This window comes from Accipiter gentilis, chromosome 13, assembly GCF_929443795.1.
Source record: "Accipiter gentilis chromosome 13, bAccGen1.1, whole genome shotgun sequence".
NCBI lineage: Eukaryota > Metazoa > Chordata > Aves > Accipitriformes > Accipitridae > Astur > Astur gentilis.
Genome location: NC_064892.1, coordinates 4,973,697 through 4,993,197, shown reverse-complemented (window position 1 = coordinate 4,993,197; position 19,501 = coordinate 4,973,697). Strand labels below are relative to the sequence as shown.

Genomic DNA, 19,501 nt, shown 5'->3' with positions numbered 1-19,501 from the left:
GATAAAGATATCCTTGCAAACATGTAAGGGAAAAGAGTCATGGGAATTACCATGGAAGGCACCCCCAAAAAATACATTCAACTTAACTGTTTCTAGTGCAGAAGCCCACTTCATTCCCATCTGGAATGTAGGATTATAGAGGCCCAACAAAGTTCCGTTTCCAAATGGGATATCAACAGTTAAGAGAACATTAAAAGAAAGCACTGTTTAGATGGGGATTTGTGCAATTTCAGAGACTTCACAGTAGGAAATGTTTCTAGAAACAAAACAAACAAACAAAATAGATCATGCCTTAAGAGAATATGAGAAAAGTAAGTCAGTTTACAACAAATTATCATGCACTAGACAGTTCCTTCAAATACCTAGAGAATGACCTCACTTTCAAAACACTAGTAAGGACCTGGAGAAAGAGGAAGACAGAAAGATTTCATCTGGATAGACAAACACATGACAGAATCATAGACTAAGTCAGGTTGGAAGTGACCCTGGGAGGTGTTCCAATTCAAAACCAATTAAGAGCAAATTTAATTCTGACTATATCTTGAATAAATTTAGCATCATGTTTCTACACTATTTTAGAAAAGGCAACTGAAACGGACTTGGATCAAGACAGTAGTAACAACAATGACATAAAAAGCATTCCAGATAGAGCCTGGAAGAGAAATAAATAGGGGACAAGAGGGGTGGGAAGAAACCACAGGGAGGAGGAGCTTGACCATATGCTTAAATATTAATATTCCAAGAAATCTGAATAGTATGCAATGTAAAGCAGTCTGCCAACAAGCAGACTTTATCCTAAGACATTAATTTGGTGCATAGTGCAAGCTTCCAGCTTCACTAAGATTGAAATTTAATGATTCCTGCAATTGTAATGAGCAACCACACTGCAAAAGCAGTAAGTGTCCAGATGGAAATGTGACGCAATGTAATATTATCCATTACAGTATTACATCTCAAAGTGAAACAGGAGGCTGGAAAAATTCTTGTAAGGGTCTGACAGAACTTTCTCTACCAACTGAAGAGAGCTAAAAGACAGCTTACGGTAGGTAAAAATCTTTATCCAATGGTAAAAAAGCAGAACAAAAAAATCAACATATTAACAGGCCCAGAGTGTACATCATATGAGCAGCAAGCTAGATGTTGCAAACTGCCTTTAGCTGAGCCTGGGTTAGAAAAGGTCTTTTTCCATAAGGAAGAGGTTAGGGGAGGAAAAGGAAGGCTGTTAAGAGGAGACATTGCTAATGCCTGTCTTCTCTTGGTTGGTGAAAAAGGGTCTGCACCAGAATGCATGCAGACTTAGGAAGAGCTATGTGAATTAGTATATATTGCAAATATGACATCCCTAAGCCAAACCGCCTGTTTATACGGGGAGCAACAAGCCCCTCCTTGCTATATACACTATATTGAATCTGTACTGACTGCACTATGAGATTCCCAAAGACAAAAAAGATTCATTTAGTTGTGTTAGCTTCAAGTCGTTTACAATCATATCTTTTTGAGACATGCTCTCTTGGACAGGTAATAAAGAAGAAGCTCCAGTTTGCCTCCAAAAAATTGTTGGGAACTGTTTAACAATACAGTTACACAATTGCTTTAATGGTCTAACCACCAGTCCTCCTCTGATTACAGTAAATGCCTAATAATCACATTTCGCTTGGGAACTGGAGGACTTAAAATCAACATGTTAAGCAACCCTTAGACAACCAAATGAGTTCCAACAAGCATAATCACACAGGTACAAACTAAACATGTGTGCTAGAAATCAGACAGTTCTAACCAATGTTTCCAAGTTTCCATTTGACATTGGTTAACATTTATGAAGATGGAAGTCTTTAGGGAATCATTACCTGGGTTGATTTAAAAACTTCAGGGGATCCTATGAAATTTTCATTTACAAAATGAGAACTTAGAGGCACCTAGACAGAAATTGAACAGTTGAGAGAATACAGATCAAACTAGGGAGACCTTCAAATCCAATGTGTTACTACATACAACATGGATATTCTGCCTTCAGACATGCCATCACTAAAGCAAAATATTTCATAGAGACACAGGTCCATATCTGCCAGAAGACATACTTCAGGCAGGATTCAAGCATCTAGGTCCTAACATAAGAGCCACAAAAATATCCTTAATCTCTTAAAACATTAGAAGTAGGTACTTTAATTTTTACCTACAAAGTTGTCCTTGATATTTAATGTGCCCAAACTGATGTCATCTTGAGAGGAGCAAACATCTGGTTCCTTAGACATCTTAACACATTCTGACTGAATTCAGCTTTCCACAAAACATTACAGTATTTGTAGGTGGAGCACTACCTTCCATCTGGCAGCTGCCTGTGTAGCAGCTCAGAATGCTAGAGATGTGGGCCTAAAGTCTCCTCAGCCCGAAGAGATTAAAATCAACATCACTTATCACTCTTTGGAGTGCCTTAACAACCAGATGCTAGTATATCAAAGCCAATGTACTCACTTCTGCCTGATAAAGCTATGCTGCAGGAAAGAACTAAAGACCCAATAACCCTGCAAGAAGGAAAAGAAGTGTATATAGAACAGTTCATACTTAGTAGGATTGTTCCTAGAGAAGAGGAAGAAGAAAATTCAAGTGCTGGTTTCTGCCACAAGGACTGTTTCTGCAATGATTGCTTCATGCAAATTTCACAGAAGAGCTTTGTCAGGTAATTCTCTTCAAGAACTCATGTTTCTTTGCAAAGAAGGAACTGTGTTAAAAGCTGCTTTGTGGCCACAACAGTGAGTTTTACCCCATCTTAAGAGTAAAGCTCTTAAGCACTTGATTTGCCAAAACTAGTGCAGAGTGTCTGTTTGGATATGGATTATTCTTAATAACCCTTATATCCACTTTCCAGAATGGCAAGAAGGAGGATACTGGCAACTACAGGCCGGTCAGATTCACTCCAGTCTCCAGGAAAATTACGACACAAACCCTCCTGGAAGCCATTTCCCGACATATAAAGAGTAAGAGGGTAGTTCCAAGTAGACAACATGGATTTGCCAAGGACAAATTATGCCTGACCAACCTGTTTGCCTTCTGTGATGAGATGGTTGGCTCTCTGGACAAGGAGATAGCAACGGACATTGAATAATGTTAGTAAAACAAGGCTTCTGACAGTCTTCCATGGCACCCTTGTAGCCAAATTAGACAGATGTGGTCTGAATGAGTAGATAAGGATGACATCCTGTAGGACAGCAAGTTGAACATGCTGAGCAGGCTTCTCAGTACAAGAAAGATACTGACATATTGGACTGAGTCTAACGGAGGGCCATCATGATGGTTTAGGGGCTGCAGCATATTATGTATGAGAAAAACTTGAGACACCTTGGATAGTTCAGCCTTAAGTGAAGGCTAAAGGAAGATCTTATTGCTGTTTGCACCTACCTAATAGGAAGGCAGAGAGAAGATAGAGCCAGACCCTTCTTGAAGGTACAGTCATAGGACAAGAGGCAACAGACACATAATATTCCATTTGCATAAAAGGATTTATTTTAAATTTTTTTTTAAACCATGAGGGTTGTCAACTACTGGGGTTAAAGAATTTCCATCTTTGTGGATACTTAAACCAGATTGGCATAGTCTCTGAGCAACCTCCTCTAACCAGATCTGTTTTGAGCAAGGGATTGTATTAGGCGACTTCCAGATTTTTCCTTTCAACCTGTATGTTTCCATAATTCTGTGGCACTACACTGGATAGCCACATTAATAACCACAGAGACAGAGAAAATCTCCAAGGGAATTCCATCGTTCAGAAGAAAGCCAGTATGATTACTCCAGGAAGTAGTCTTGAGAATAACATGTTTGGATTCCCATCTAATTTTGACTGAGATTCTGCATGCTTAGCAAGGCCATAGGAAGAGATTTGCATCCAACAGAAACAAAAAACTACTATGACATTAGAAACACTAAGTATGCCACCAGGCTGAAGACCAGAGGCAGTTTATCATCCATACAAGATGCCCCTAATGTCAGAGATCATATAAAAAGTGAAAAAAAAAAAATGCTTATGAAAATTGGATCAAGATATAGTTCTGTCCTATCTAGTCAAGGAAGCTGTCATAGCTCGCTAATACCACAAGTTTCTCTTAATCGACAAACAAGGAAATGTTTGTGTCTATTATGCCTTTTATACATTTAGAGAAGTGGGAAGGAGGCATAAGTGATGCAACCCAAGAAATACTATTGCAAATCTGGAATACATGGTATTATGTATGTGCTGATGGAGATGCACACAAATTTAAAACCCTGCTAGTTACAACATGCTAAATATCTTAGCTAATAGTCTTAGGCCACATAGTTGAGAGCTGCAGAAAGGTCAGTCTTCTCACAAGTCCATTTTTACATGAGTAACAATACATTTTCATCCACAGATGAGCACTGGGACCTGTCAGTAAAGCATGCATCTTAAGTTCAAACTTACTCAAGTATACCTTGGGGATAGACATACCAAGAATAATCAAAAGAACTTTAGGAAGTTGTCCAAGCCAATCTAAACTGAACAAATGAACATCTTGTTAAGCATGAGACACAAAACACCTAGCCCTTTTAACTTTTTTACATTTCAAGCGATAGCATAGGATTTCTAGTATTGAAATATGCTCACCGGACTCCATCTAGTGGTCACATAACTTTCAGCTTTCTGAAGTTGAAGTGAGTATTCTGGGCTCTTAAATTTTGATTGATAAGAAAAAACCAACAAAAATTTATTATTATTAGAGAGCTACAGAACAAGTTGCTAATTATAGGGCATTATTTTCAGAAACACAGGTGAAACCATGCCAGAATAAATAATGGTCAACAGTACAGCAGACCAGACAAAAACATGTTAAAACGAAGTTTTTGAGCAATCTTACTGTGTTCAGAGAAGAGCAGCAGAAACTTCAGGGCTCACTCATCCTTTTATACTTTTAATCCCTCTATGGAGGTTACTCGGGTTCAGATCTTTCTCCTTCCCTTTGTTCCTAGTTCAGTCAGGAACAAGCTCCAACTTCCCCTCCAGCAGACTATTAGCTGCCAAAATATTATGCTGGAAGTATTGTCCCTTGAACTTCACCAGCAAGACTGTATACAGTAGGATTTATTTTTTTTCCTATTAGAAACTTCACATTTCATGTGAGGAAAAACTTACTGGGTCATGCTGTATGCTCTGGCTCAATAATGTTGTATATTAATTTCTTCCCAGCCATCTAAGGCCACATACAATACCAGGCAAGTATCTCTGAGGTGGTAACAAGCCTGGCAAGCAAGAATCCCAAGACAATTTCTGAAGGAAACTAGAATAGCAACCTTCAAATAATTATGATGTGTGTCATCTCTTCATTAACCTGAATGCTCTTTTTAAATTTACTGACGTTTGAGGTCCAATATGAATTTAAAATCCCTCTTCGACTAGCAAACAGTAAGAGTGAAGCCTCCTTGAACATTCCTTAAAGGCAAACATACTACCATGATTTTCAGCTAAACCACCTACTAAACCAGATGACATTACATTGCACAAGTATTAGTGCCAGCGCATGCAAATATGCCTGGCAGAAAGAGGTCTGAAATACCACTTCTCATCATCACTGCACTGCGGCAAGTGAGAAACAGGCTAGATGAGGTGACTTTCAATCTTATTTTCACAAAGCTTCAGTTTTGTATCATTCTATTGCTTGGCTGTAGTCACTTACAACCATGCCTACAAACGAGCCTAGAAAGGCATCAAGTGAAGTGCAAGCAGATTCTCTGTCAGTATCAGTGCCCTGGTGAAGAACAGTACTTCTTCTGAAATGAAAGGATACAAAAACCATTATGCAACATTAAAGAACAAAGATCACAAAATAGCATTAGCAATGCAATCAGACTGGAAAATGGACAACTACCTTAACATCACCTGAAAACCAAAGCCTCTCTTCTATATGTTAATATCCACAATACTAGCTAGCATTTGCATTTGACTTGATTTCTTGACAAACCTGTTAAAATGAGACCACGAGCTATCTTACCAGCCTTTGCCTCTCCCACTGAAAAGACCCAGCTCTTTCTGTGGACCTTCTGTTTTTCTTATTCATGTATGGTTCAGTAATCCTTTCAGCATATGAAGGGCAGCTGTGCCTTGGGTAACTATTAAGGTAGCAAGATTGTATATCTTAATGTCAAAACACAAATATCCAAAGGTGGTGGAGGCTCTGGATCTGCAAGCTGAAACCAAATTAAATGTCTACAAATTCAGTTACATTGAATTCCAGGCTCCTGAAATCAACTACATTTTACTTAGATAACACAAAAATTGCAACGTATTACATTCTGCACTGATGTAACTAGATATTTAAATGCCTTCTCTACTTAAAATTATGCAAGCGTTACTCATTCTGAGTATAACGTGTAGTCGCTTTTTGTTGGGGGATTAATTTTATAGTAGTAAAAACATAAACCCCTGCCTTACCTCTGAATTCACCAAATAACTCCTTCCCATCCACAGACTACCTGGAAGTACTAAAAGCAGTTTAGTCTGTGCATCAAATTTCCAAACCTAGATCAGTATCTGTCAACATGCCATCTCTTTTTAAGTCAATAGCTACACCTGAGTATCAAAAAGCACCCAGAAGTACACAAAGCAGCAGCTAAGGATAGCTAAGGATTATTTATTTACACTGATGGATCTATATTACAGGCTTCCCTGTATTCTAGCAGCTCTGGATCAGCATTACTCCTCCTAAGCTTTGCTATGACTACACTTAAGTCTTTACTTTTTTTTTAAATCATTGTGGGCGGTTCTTGTTTTGTTGGGGGAAGAGTGGGGTTTTAAAGCAGATTTTGGTTGCTTAGTCAATTTTAGGTGAGGTCACTTGATATTCCCACTGCACAAACAACTATGTTTCTTAGTAGAAGAAACTTCAAAAGGCACTATTTGATTTCAACTTGTAGGGACTTTAACTTGTTTATACACAGATCTATTCACCCCTGAAAATTTCAAACAAGTTGAAAAAAGTGATGTATCATTTTGAAAAGTGAATGGTTTTGTTGATTTAGTGTCCCATATTTTTTAATTTCTAGTATTCTTTCCTAGAATCATCACTAGAAGAAACTTTTTCAAGAGTACTACAAAAGCAGTTAGGAGAAAAAAAGCCAGTCTAAACCATGTTTCCTTGATGTGCTCTGAATTATAAAGTTGTAATTTCTTCCAGAACTACCAGCATTGACAATATTGTCCATAACAAAGTCTACTTTACATAACCTTTCCACAGAAATCCTGTGAATCAGATTTTTCAGACAATGTTCAGCCTCAACTGACTTATTTCTTCCTCCTCATTGTCTCAAGATAGAAAAATGATCCAGAACTTTGATGTTCTTTTTTACACGTCAATTCCAGGGGCTGAATAACAGATTTCCTTCTTAAACTAGCTGACATCCTTTCCTTCAGCTGGTCCTCTAATGGGAACAGGCCTTTTTATTCAGAGAGCTCCCCAAACCAAAGCTTGGCCTCGGCCCAGAGGCTTAAAACTAGAATTCCAGATAAGGACTGGATTTACGCTGACACCAGCAAGTACTCCAGTCTGAATCAGCCTGTGATCTGCTTGCTTCCTCAGCACACAGAGCTAAGATTACTTTGTTCTTAAAAAGCAAATTAACACCTTACAGAACAAGTACATGGAAGAGTCCAGTTCCAGGCTCCCCAGCATGAGAGCCATGGACATACTGGAGAGAGTCCAGCGAAGAGCCACAAAAATGATGGACCAGAGCATCTCTCCTATGAGGAAAGGCTGAGAGAGCTGGGACTGTTCAGCCTAAGGAGAAGGCTCAGAAGATCTCATCAATGCATATCAATACCTGAAGGGAGGGTGCCAAGGAGGACAGAGCCAGGTTCTGCTCAGTGGAGCCCAGGGACAGGCCCAGAGGCAATGGGCACAAACTGAAACATGGGAGGTTCCCTCTGAACATCAGGAAACACTTTTTTTTTTTACTGTGAGGGTGGCCAAGCACTGGCACAGGTTGTGGATTCTCCACCCTTGGCGATACTCAAAAGCTGTTTCGACGCAGCCCTGGGCAACCAGCTCTAGGTGGCCCTGCTTGAGCAGAGGATTAAACCAAATGACCTCCAGAAGTCCCTTCCAGCCTCAGCCAGCATGTGATTGTGTGAGAACCACAGCACCCCTTCACACCACATGCCTTGGAGAGATCTTCCCTGCTGCCTTTTTTTTTTTTTTTTTTTTTTTTTTTTTTTTTTTTTTTTTTTTTTTTTTTAATTCTGGATATGCACCAGTAGCCCCAAGGCAACACCACTACCTTAAATGGAGCACTACTCACTGAATGGAGTGGTTCGTTTCACCAGTCTGAGGTGCCGGATCCAGACAGAGGTTTCAACAAAGGCTCTTGATTCCTTCTTTCTCATATTTCCCTCACTTGAACTGCCTGTGCCTCCAAACCAGGCAGCAATCTCTGAACACAGCAGGAGAACGCAGTAGACAGTATCTGGATTCCCCATTCCTCCTCTCACATCTGATTCACGGGGCACAGATGAGATGACAAACTGTTCTAACAGACACAGTAATTCATCCTTACACCACCAAAGAATCCCATCCCCCACCTCCGCAGTCAGATTAAGAATTTTATTTTCCTAATGTTTCCACAGCAAAGCTGCTCCTTCTCTCAACCAGTCACAATGGGAATGCAGTAGAACACAACCTCAGCTACAGATGTTGGATTCCTCTGACCAAACCTTTGTGCTTCAGAACAGTTTTCTTCACAAAACCCCCTTCAGAGCTTCTGCTCAACTTTCTGAAGACCTTTAGACATCTAGTAAACTTTTTTCCAAAGCAGAGTCCATTGCACCAATGAAATTCTGGCCCTCACTTTGTACAAGAAATCTTGTCCATAACATTAACCAGGTTGGTTTTTAAGGCCTCTGAGACAGGTTTGTTGGGGTTTTTTAATATTACAGTAAGTCTTTATGTTGAGAAAATATATGCTCACTTTTATTCTCACAAAAAGAACTTTAAGGGCCTTTACAGTAAAAAATAAAAACAAAAGCATAGCTTTCTCATGATGCGATACCTACCACTATTTCACAGATTATTAAATTTAAGGTATGAAGTACATCAGTGCCTCTGGAGTAAGATAGAATGTAAGCCCCCCCATCACAAACCTATCTATCCTCTAAATTAAGGTCTAGAATAAGTTATATGCTCAGAATTACTGGAATATCTTCTCATCTTTAGATATAAGTTATTTCCAAAATATTTCAATGAGAAAGGCATTGTGTAATACATGGACTACTTGTGCAACTTTATGCCTTTTCTACCTTGCATAATTAATGCTTTTCACAGACACAGACAACCTAAGGGGGAGCAAGGAAGAATGAATTTGCCTTCACCCTCTTTCAAATACAGGAGTTTTGCTTTCAGTGTCTACCTCAAGTGAAGTCAACCTCAAAATCAAAACTAAACAGTAGCTAAGGAAGAAAGTTTTATGTACTTTTTTAATATATACTATTTACTTTTTTTTTTCCTTTTTTTTCTTTAAGATCACTGTACTAGGTAAGTTCTTCAACTGCCATCAGAAATTTCAGGTCTAAATAAGAGCTTCCTGGACACCACTGCTGAAGACGTTACACCCTTTCTTTAGCTCCATAAAGAGCCACTGGCACCAAATCACCTCTAACAGTTACAGAAATTATTAACTAAAAGCAATATAAGCAATACATTTCTCAGAAGGACACAATCAAGCTTCCTGCTACCTGGAAAATAGAACTCCCCTTATTTGCTTCAATGACTTATCGGTAATTTTTCCTTACTATTTTAAAGCAAACATGCATGAGTTTGGCAGAATCTTAAAGTTACCACAAAAATACAAATATATAGTAAAACTGCCAAATCCACAAATTGTTGAGTTTGCCTATACATGCGTATATCCGATGGTTATCTAATATCAGGCACACACTACTCACATGCAAGTGGCCACTCAGTCTAATAACCATACATGCTTAAAAGTAACTTGAACATCTATGCCTATGCAACAGGAAAAACAGTTGACATTAAAGGCCTGGTTTTGAAAATGAGTAGAAGCACAATGCAGCATAACCAAATGACTATGTTATAAAACATATGTGTTTTAAGTTTATTGCACAAGACCTTCAACATGGGGAAAAAAAAAAATAAATCAGAGAGTTGTGAAATTCCTAAGTTTCAGGTGTAACGAGCTCCACTTCTATTGAGATACAAATATGTGATCCTGATTGAGTATTAAAGGGCATGAGTAGGAAGAAGAGAGGAAAAAAAGAAGGTATAGTGTGGTATTCTGTGCTGCATGAGAGCTGCTGCCACCAAAAACTGAAAGCCCAATCCAGCATCAACCTACATCTGACATCTGCTGTATTAGAAGCAACTATTTTTAAGCATTTACTCCTCTATTTTAAACTTAATTATCCTTATCTAGTGAGATAGAAAAAGTTCCAGAAAATAATAAGGAAATAAGGTGCAGCTACTGGGAATGATGATCTTGTTGTTGAATGGTTAAACGTATTTTTGCTCACACAAAAATTTAGCTGTCCTGTATTTTTTCCCCGACCTCGCATTCCCTTTCTGAACAAGAAGCTTACTCACATTTAAAATTCAAATAAGTTTAATGGTATTTATTAGTAGAAACTTAAGTGCTATAGTCCAGACTCTGAATCCTCACAACCACAGAAATGTCTATCATACCCAGTAAGTTTTCTTAGCAGTATCAGACTTGCCAGAAATAACACGTACTATTCTTGCTAGTGGTTTGTATCCAATCAAAAAGGTTTTTACATGCGCTTTGCTGAAATAAAATTAGCACCTTTATCAGAAAGATCTTATACTCTGGCAATTTTTATTTCCTTTAGGAAAGGTGAGTGGTACATACCATCAACTAACTTCTTCAGGGTTGAGTATCAGGTTTGTTCCCCCCAAGTAAAGAGAAAGTTCAACAGTTCACAAAGTGACTGAATAACCATTAGCGTTCGCATCAAGTTCCTCCAAGACGAGATGTGTTGGGATGATGCTCATTGTCAGCAACGGTTTTTTCCTTTAAAATCTTGAGTGTCAGTTATTGTCTCCCTGCTTTCACTCATCCATTCGTAACAATTTACTTCTTCCAAATTTCTTAACGTATGCAATTTCACATTCCATTTACAGAAAGCTCAAGCTTTATCTGTGTTTCCAGCTTTCCCATACCCATCAGCTCTAAAATATCCCAGTCCTCCCTCATCCCTTCAGCATTACATACCACTTCTGAATTCCTGCTTTCCTAAAGCAAGCCATCAACTATGTCTTTCTACACAAACACTGCAACTGAAATCTCACAGTTAATGAGGTTCCAAATACTCCATTCATCATATAGAGAGAAGACACTTTGCAGAAAAGTGCACAAGCCCAGGGCATATGAAAAGATACAGCAATAAGAAATGAAAATACCAAACCAAAATTAATACTACATAATTCTCCCAGTAACTGTATTCTTGGAAAAAAACTCTGTTAAATACATTGTAATAATATATCATAGAGTGCACCTATCCGTCTTTTTTATGGAGTTGAGATTTTCAGAAAGCAGAGATCAGGATTGGAAAGACAAAGCTGACATCCCATTAAAATCCAGAATAAGTCTTCTTTAAAAAAAAAAAAAAAAAAAAAAAGAAAAGAGAGAGAGAACATCAGTGAGTTTGAGATCAAGAGCCATTCGGAGATCCAAGCATTGTCTTTATGATATACTGATTTTCTTCCACATCTGAAAAGCTGAATTTCTAAAAGAGTTTTAGAACTCAAGAGCTTTACCAGGTACCCAAAGATAACATATAAAGCCCAAGACTGTATTAAGATGTGATGATTTCAGCCTTCAAATACTCAAACCTAATTTATACATCCAAATCAAAAAGGAAAACTGCACAGAACAATCTGAGAATCACTCAGATTTCCTCCTGTTTTCCCCCTATCTCCAGTTTCTTCTGTACAATGTTAATTTCAACACAGGGGAAACAACTTCTGCTGCATTATTTGGTATATTTAAACATTTTCATCATCTGCATATTTGATAATGTCATTTTATTGACAGCTAGGCAAAAGCAGACCAAATCTGGTATGCCAAACATTCTCTTAATTGCTTATTATCTGTAAGTGTCAGCTTAATTTAATATAGGGTGGAACACATTGTTTTGTCACTGAGGTAATTTATCACTAACATATCATTGAACAAGACACCACATATCCCTCCAGCAGTGCTACCGATCTGTATACAACATGCTTTGGGTAACTCATCACCACTTAAAGAGACCTCTTCCAATTATGTGTAATACTAAAATTGCATTGAAAATTGCTCTTGGTAAGAGTGCTGGTTTAAGAGACAGACTTGTCATCCCTGTAGTCTTCTTCCCCAGACATAAATGTATTCGGGTGGCCAGAGGCATCACATTAAGTCACATGGCTAGCCTGAAGTCAAAACAACATCAACAATGCACAAGACGATATTCAACAAGGATGCTACTGTCAAGCAGAAAATAGCAAAAACTGAACCCGGATAATCAAGATAATATAATACCACAGTGAAAAGCTGGTTGCCAGATAAGAAGTTTTCAGTTCAGCCAACCAAACTGTACGTGTTGGTTCAACAAACTAAATCTAACAGAAGGAATGTATGAGACGTCAAATGCTGACAAGGTAGCTTGCTTCATTCTGTGATGAAAACTAGCTTGGCTAACCACATCTGCTTAATGTTTTTTTACTACTCAGCTGAGCTATTTAGTCTGTCAGTTGGCTGAAAATCTCTGACTTTTAGTTGCAATGAAGACTAATCTGAAAATTTGAGATACACACCTACTGACATGCTGTTTTCAGTCCTGTTTCATCAGTATGATCCTAGGAACATTTATTAGAGCAGAAAAGACAAGCATATTTTAGAAATATGATCTAATAAGCCTCATTTAAAGATGGGAAATGCCTTTTTTTTAAGTCTAGCAATACATTGTTCACAGTAAAAATGGATGGAACTTAAACAGTAGCAACAATAACAAGTTAAAGAATCTATACAACCTCAGAGGTATTAGCGGTTCACTTTTATCTGTTACTGTAAGTAACGACTGGATGATTTGCATCACTGCTCAGTACATTTTGCTGCAGAGATGTACAGTCAGAAGCAATATTTGGTTCTACATATCTGGACAGATCACCCACCAAGAATAACTAGTCTGAAATCAGTCTTTCCTACCTCTGGGTTCTACACTGCAAGCCTAGCCAATGGCAAACAGCTTCTGTATTTTTTCAGTATCGGAAAACTTCAGTATTTGTTCATAAGCAAGTGATGACAGTAAGACCACATTAGTTACCAATGCTGAATGATGTTTTAAGCAAGACATTTTGTTGACAACCCAGTTAAAAAAATCCTGGTGGGGTGCTCTATCAAAGAGCTTTGAGAGACAGCTTAGGAAAGAAAGTGGGTCGTCTTTTCTTCAAAGCCATGGATCTGAATAGATTATTCCACAACCACTATAATACTGGTAAGAATCCTACATTCATCAGGTCAGCCTAAGAGATTTTTCAGATAATGAAGTCCAGAAACTCCATCAGCTAAGAAACAGGTCAACCTGTCAAACATATAGGAGTAAATATTGTTAAGAAGTCTTTTATAGAAAAAAAAAAACCAAACCAAAAAACAACCCCCACACACACAAACCAAAAAACACTACCCCACCTAAACACCTCCTTTTTCAAAAAAAAAAGTACAATTTCATTCCAAATGCTCAACAAAAAGAGTTACGGTGCATTCAAAGGAGAAAGACAAGAAGACAAGGTAAAAAGGTAAAGGTAAACCTGCAATCACTAGCCTTTTATTTCATGATTTAAACAGTATGTGATCAGGAAGACAGGAGTTCAGTGACAAAATGAACAGCATTTATGACAGTAGGAAAGACATAACAGCAGGGGCAAAATATAGCTGAAACAGGAAGGTGAACTTTAGCACAAGATTGTATGGAAGAGAGATGGAAGTTTTGCTCCATGCATCAAGCTAACAGAAAAGAACCACAAACCTGACATGAATGTTAAGTTGCCACGAATGGCAAGTGATTATTTTTGTTTTCTAAAGTAGTGACAGAAGACCTTAGCCAGAATAAGGTTGAGCCAGTATGCCACTTCCCACCATCACTTCTTTCACCTCCTGAAAATTCTGCAAAATATGCTGTTGTGGCAAAAATACCTGGAATATTAGCAAATACCATCCTATTATGTACTTGGTCAACCTGAATGAATTAAAGAATTGGATAAATATTTTCCAACTCATCTCAAGGACACTAATCATAACTGAATTAGGAAAAAAACAAACCTTCTAAAGGGGAAGGCGGGGAGGGCAGGGTTGACGATTACTGCAGAAGAAACATTTATTTGTGTCACAAAAATACCTAAATCCCTTTCGTGCTTCCTCAATATGAAAAATATTTTTAAATACATATGTATCCTTCTTCCACTCTCCCCAGGAAAGTGATCCTTGATCCCTGGAGAAGTGTTAACATATATTGGACATTCATTACACATATATGTGCCTGCATCCTTTGGAAAGCTGTCAGTGTTCAGGTGGACCCCGAGCTATGCATATTAGGTCTTCTAATATCTATTCTGTGACCCACAGTTAAATAAAGACTAATTTAATTTTAGGGCCATCATTTTATTAAAGAAAGGTATTTGTCTTTGTATTACAGCTACACCATTGGTTACTCTCGCAACACGTAGCTATGACAAGACAAACGGTGTTCTGCCAAGCAGTTTACAAAAGTTAGACGTGACCATACTTAGCATTAGCAAGAGTGAAAAGCGAACGACAGATCGGCTTCCAACATCAGGAATCCCAGCACCAAAAACTCTCTACTTACACCAAGTTAAGGGCTTACTAAAACATTCCCCCCGGAGATAACAAAACCACACGGAAAACAAATGCATACCATGAATAAGAGCCCCAAGAGAAAAGCGCTGAAAAATCTTGCTGGGGCTGTTTAAGATGTCGTCACCTGGGTACAGCCAGGCCAAAAAACCCATACTCCTCTCTCTCGGTCCCAGCTGCCTCAGTTCACCATCTAACACCTTCACACAAATCTACTTTCAGCAGTTTAAATTAAATTAATGCACCCGATTGCAAACTGGCAAGAACAGCTACCATGTGCTAGCACAGCACAGACAGTAGGGACAAACAACGCATTAAAACATTCCTACTACACTTGCCAGCGCTCATCTTTCATTCCGTACGACGCAACAACAATAAAAAAAAAACAACCGCGGGTTTAGTTGTAAAGCCCGCAGGCAGTAGCAAGACGAAAAATCCCTTCTGCACCCCTGTTTCCACACACGCGAAAGCGCTTCAGCCGAGTCAGGCCAAGCGCCAGCTGCACCCGCTCCACAGGTGAAAGAAGAGAAAAGGAGGCACACGCAGGCCCCTCCACCTGGCCCGAGGCAGCGAACAGCGAGGAGGGGGCCGCTGCTTCCCGCAGAGCTCCGCTCGCCCTGCCCGTCCCGCACCGCCTCACGCTGAGGAGAACTTTGCAGCGGGAAGGGCGGGAGCGCCCAGCCCAGCCCAGCCCGCCGGCCGCCGCATCCCATGGCGCCCGCCTGCCCGCTGGCAGCGTCCCCGCCCGGCCTGCGGTTGCTCCCGCACCTCACCCCGCCCGCAGCAGCCTCCGGGGGAGTCGAAGAGCCGCAAACCCGCCGCGGAGCCGCGCCGACCTCCTTCCCGCTCCCTCCCCACAAACCCCCCCCCCCCCCGCCAGCCGCCGCCGTGACAGCCCGGGCGGGCCCGGGAGGGATCAAAGGGCCCGTCTCCTCCTCCGGGGCCACCGCCTGCCCCTCCCGAAAGGCCCCGGTGGAGGCTCCCCCACCCCGGCCGGAACCCGCGGCTCGGGGGCCCCCCGGCGGGACGCCGCCGCCGCCGCCGTCCCCTCACGGGCCGCCCCCTCACTCACCAGAAGAACGGAGCCGCGCACCACCTCGGAGACGCTCTGCCGCAGTTCGGCCGCCGTGCCGGGCTTGCTCAGCGCCCGCGTGAACTTCCGAGTCTCCGGGGCCACCAGTGCCATGGCTGCCTCCGCGCTCTCTCCGGCCCGGCCGCCGGGCGGCCCCTCACACAGCGGCGGCGGCGGCGGGAGGCGGGGAGGGCGCGAACCCCGCCAGCGGCTGCCGCAGCCGGCGCCGCTGACTCCGGCAGGTAAGCCCCTCCCCCGCGGAGCCGGCGCGCGACGCGGCCGCGCCCCCACCCTCCACCACCTCAAGACCGCCCGGGCGCCGACCGCGGAGGCCGATCGGCGTGAGGAGGGTGGGGGGTGGGTGGGGTGGAGCCGGGCAGAGAGGGGCGGGGCCGCGCGCGGCCCCGCCCCCACCTGTTCCCGCGGCGCCTTATCCGATTGGGCCCCCCGTTACCTGCCCGGCTGCGACTCCCCACCCTCATTGGCTTAGCGCGGACCCGAGGCCAAGGTGAGGGGCGGGGTTCGATTGGAGCCGGATGTTCCCGCCTCTTGCCGGGCAGGCGCCGCCCTCACGGCGGGGCGGCCTGTGGTGAACCGGCGGCGGCGGGCCCCGCCGTGAGGGCCCCGCCGCTTCTTCCCGGCCCCCGGCTCTGCTGGGACCCCAGTCAACGGCAGGTCGGCGGCAGAGCGCGGCCAGAGCATGAGGTTGTCGCCTCCGAGGGCCGGGGGTAAACACGGCGCAAGCTGGGCAGGCTGCAGTGCGGTGCCCTGCCTGCCTGGGCCCCGCGCCAGCTGCTCCTGCTTGTACCTGTATCTATAGAAACATGTACGTGCGTCGGTACAGGCACGTGGCGTAGCGAAAAAGTTAAAAGAAGTTGGGAAGTGGTAGCGCTGCTCGAAGCTTCTTCGTATTTGAGGTTTTCCTTCGTACGGTTTTCTTCCCGCAAACGGTTTCTGTCTGTGGGTGAAGTTGCACGCGTGTGCTCAGCTGTGTGAAAGTGTGTGTGGCTATAGCTTTTTTTAATTGCTGTGAATGCCTTCCGAGAGGCTGGCTAGCAGTACTGTTAGCAGGGCTACAGGCGTTAGGCACCTTGCGACTACATTTAAAAAGCTCGGAGCAGTCGAGAGCATTAGGGCTTTCACGCCTTTATCTTCTCGGGCATCTTTTTATATGAACTAAAACCACTTTTCTGCACCTGAATAGACAGCTTACCGCTGACGGAGGGAGCCACCGCGTGCTGTGGACAAGGTGGGGTCAGGTGGGGAAAAAAAGATCACAAAGTGTTTGTATTTGAGGGTCCATACTCAAGAAATGCCTGCCGGAGAAAGGGCCTACGCTTTTGGAAGCTTCGCAGATACATCTGTAACTAATAAGATTCCAAATAATTGAGGCAGTTCTTTCAGAAAGACTTAGGCTACAAAGTCCAAATATATGAATGTCTGGCTTACACCGAGGGAGTTTTTGTTGGTGAAGGATCTTTCTGCAGATACTTTGCAGACCTGTATCAAAGGCTCATTTATTCAAATGCATAAGCTATGGTTTTTTAGTAGGTCGTCTGTCACAACTTGAGCATTCATACTAGGCTGTACCTTCTTTAAGAAAGACAATGCACAGAGAGGGAGGCTAGTCAGGCTCATTAAAGATAGCTAGAGTTCCTGATTTCACAAATCCAAGAGCTGGTGTGTTTATGAGTCAATGTTTAGGCCGATAAATCAGAAAATTGATACTAATGAGACAGATTATCTGAATACAGAACTGGATGAGCAGCTCTGTAAACGTTTAGCTGGAGTAACTAGAATGAGCTATCTTAGGATCATATTTTTTTATTTTTTTTAATCTCAATCTGTAGGGTATGTCAAGATCTCAAACCTTCATAAGTAAACATGCCCTAGATTTTATATAAATAATAGATGATCATTTTCTAAAATAAAATCATGTGTTATTTTCAGAGCACTCGGGTGCTTTGAATTCTGACCAAAAAAAGTCTAATCTACTGATTTTATGGTTGCTTGGATGTAAAGTGGCATAATTTAACTGTATTTGCTATATATAAATATTTCCCATATATATATGATGCAGCTTTGCTGGAAAAGGGACAGTGTTCCAAGTCTGGAGAAAACTCTGAATGATACCCATATAGATAGAGATACATAGGAAAAATACATCAAATAGGTAAATGGTAGTTTATTTAGGAAGACTGTACAGGATACCCCAAGGATTACATTACCACAACCATCTACGTTTCTTTTCAGCTGAACACATTCAGTTAAAGCAAGAAAATTAAAGGAGTGATTAATACATGTATAAAACAAAAGGAAAACTATGGAAGCTGATAAGCAGAAATGGTAAGTAAGCAGTTGTGAACAATGAGAATGAATAATAGTAGCTAAATACATGAATGAAAAGTCTTGGCTCGTTGCCTAAAGGATAAGGGGGAAACATTTTTTAAAAATGGATCAAGAAAGAAAAACCTCTCGACAGCAGCATGGTTTCCCTGCTACTTTGAAATACACAATTTTCAGTAACAATGCCGATGTACAGAAGAATTTCTTTTCTTTCTTCAATAGAAACCTGGATAATGCAGTAATACTTTATGAATGTAATTGCAAATGTTTTATTCAATCATTACTTGGCAAGGATGCTAAATAGCAACGGGTAAAGGTAAAAACGTATAAACATTCAGGACCAACTAAGTCATGTCCCGGAATTTTGGGGGATTCTGATTGATTCGTGGTAATAATGAACCTGCCTGTGTTTGTTCCAGGAATGAGAGAGAGAAACTGATTTTGGTGCCTGTTAGAAATGTGAAGCAAAAGGGTATTTGAGCTAAAATAACATGACGAGAACCTTTGGCAAAATCATGAAAGTCAAACATAAGAATCATGTGTAGGAATTAAAAGAATTACTGAGTTTCTAATATCAGCAGGATTTGCTGGAATTTAGGCCCGTTGTTTAAAGGGATTAGTATTTCACCTGGCAAAGGTAACTGCAGAGTTTGGAGCTTCTATGATGACATTATGCCATATTCTATTTAGTGCCAATATTCTATTTAAAAATATTTTTATACAAAACTTGCAACATGTATTTATCTGAACACAAAAAAATTACCCAGCAGATCTGAAAAGTAATTATATCTTGAAAATCGTCACTGCATGGAGACCTGTTTAGCAAAGTACAACAATGATTTGGATTTATCCCAATCCTATTCATAATCTTTATCAACTTATGTGAAGAAAACATAAAATAATCACTAATAACATATCTGCAGCCATAAATATTTATAGGGAGATGTTACTTCTGAAGTAGAGCCTGCTTTTTTTGCAGGGCAGGTAGAATGGGACTTACTGAACTGTTTATTTGAATACAGATGAGTGGAAAGGCATCTAAGATCAAAGAATATTTTAAAGTCAAATTATAGAGGTGTTATAGTGTGGTTATGAACAACTCAAAAAGATTCATGCTTATGGTACAAAGCTTGGATGTAAAAGCAGAGGAATATTAAGAAGTGGTAATAAAGTTGTTGTTATATATGGCATTCATCGAACTATCACTGA

At 41.0% G+C, this 19,501-nt stretch overlaps 1 protein-coding gene across 4 annotated transcripts in view; it reads right to left on the bottom strand.

Annotated features, from left to right (window-relative positions):
• DOCK9 (dedicator of cytokinesis 9) overlaps positions 1-16,092 on the bottom strand; it is a 133,073-nt gene extending 116,981 nt beyond the window's left edge. For all 4 annotated transcript variants that reach the window (XM_049815809.1, XM_049815819.1, XM_049815822.1 and 1 more), the window contains exon 1: positions 15,947-16,092. In XM_049815809.1, coding sequence (XP_049671766.1) covers positions 15,947-16,060 — 114 coding nt within the window. In that variant the 5' untranslated portion in view covers positions 16,061-16,092. The remainder of the gene's footprint in view (positions 1-15,946) is intronic.
• Positions 16,093-19,501: the final 3,409 nt, after the last annotated feature.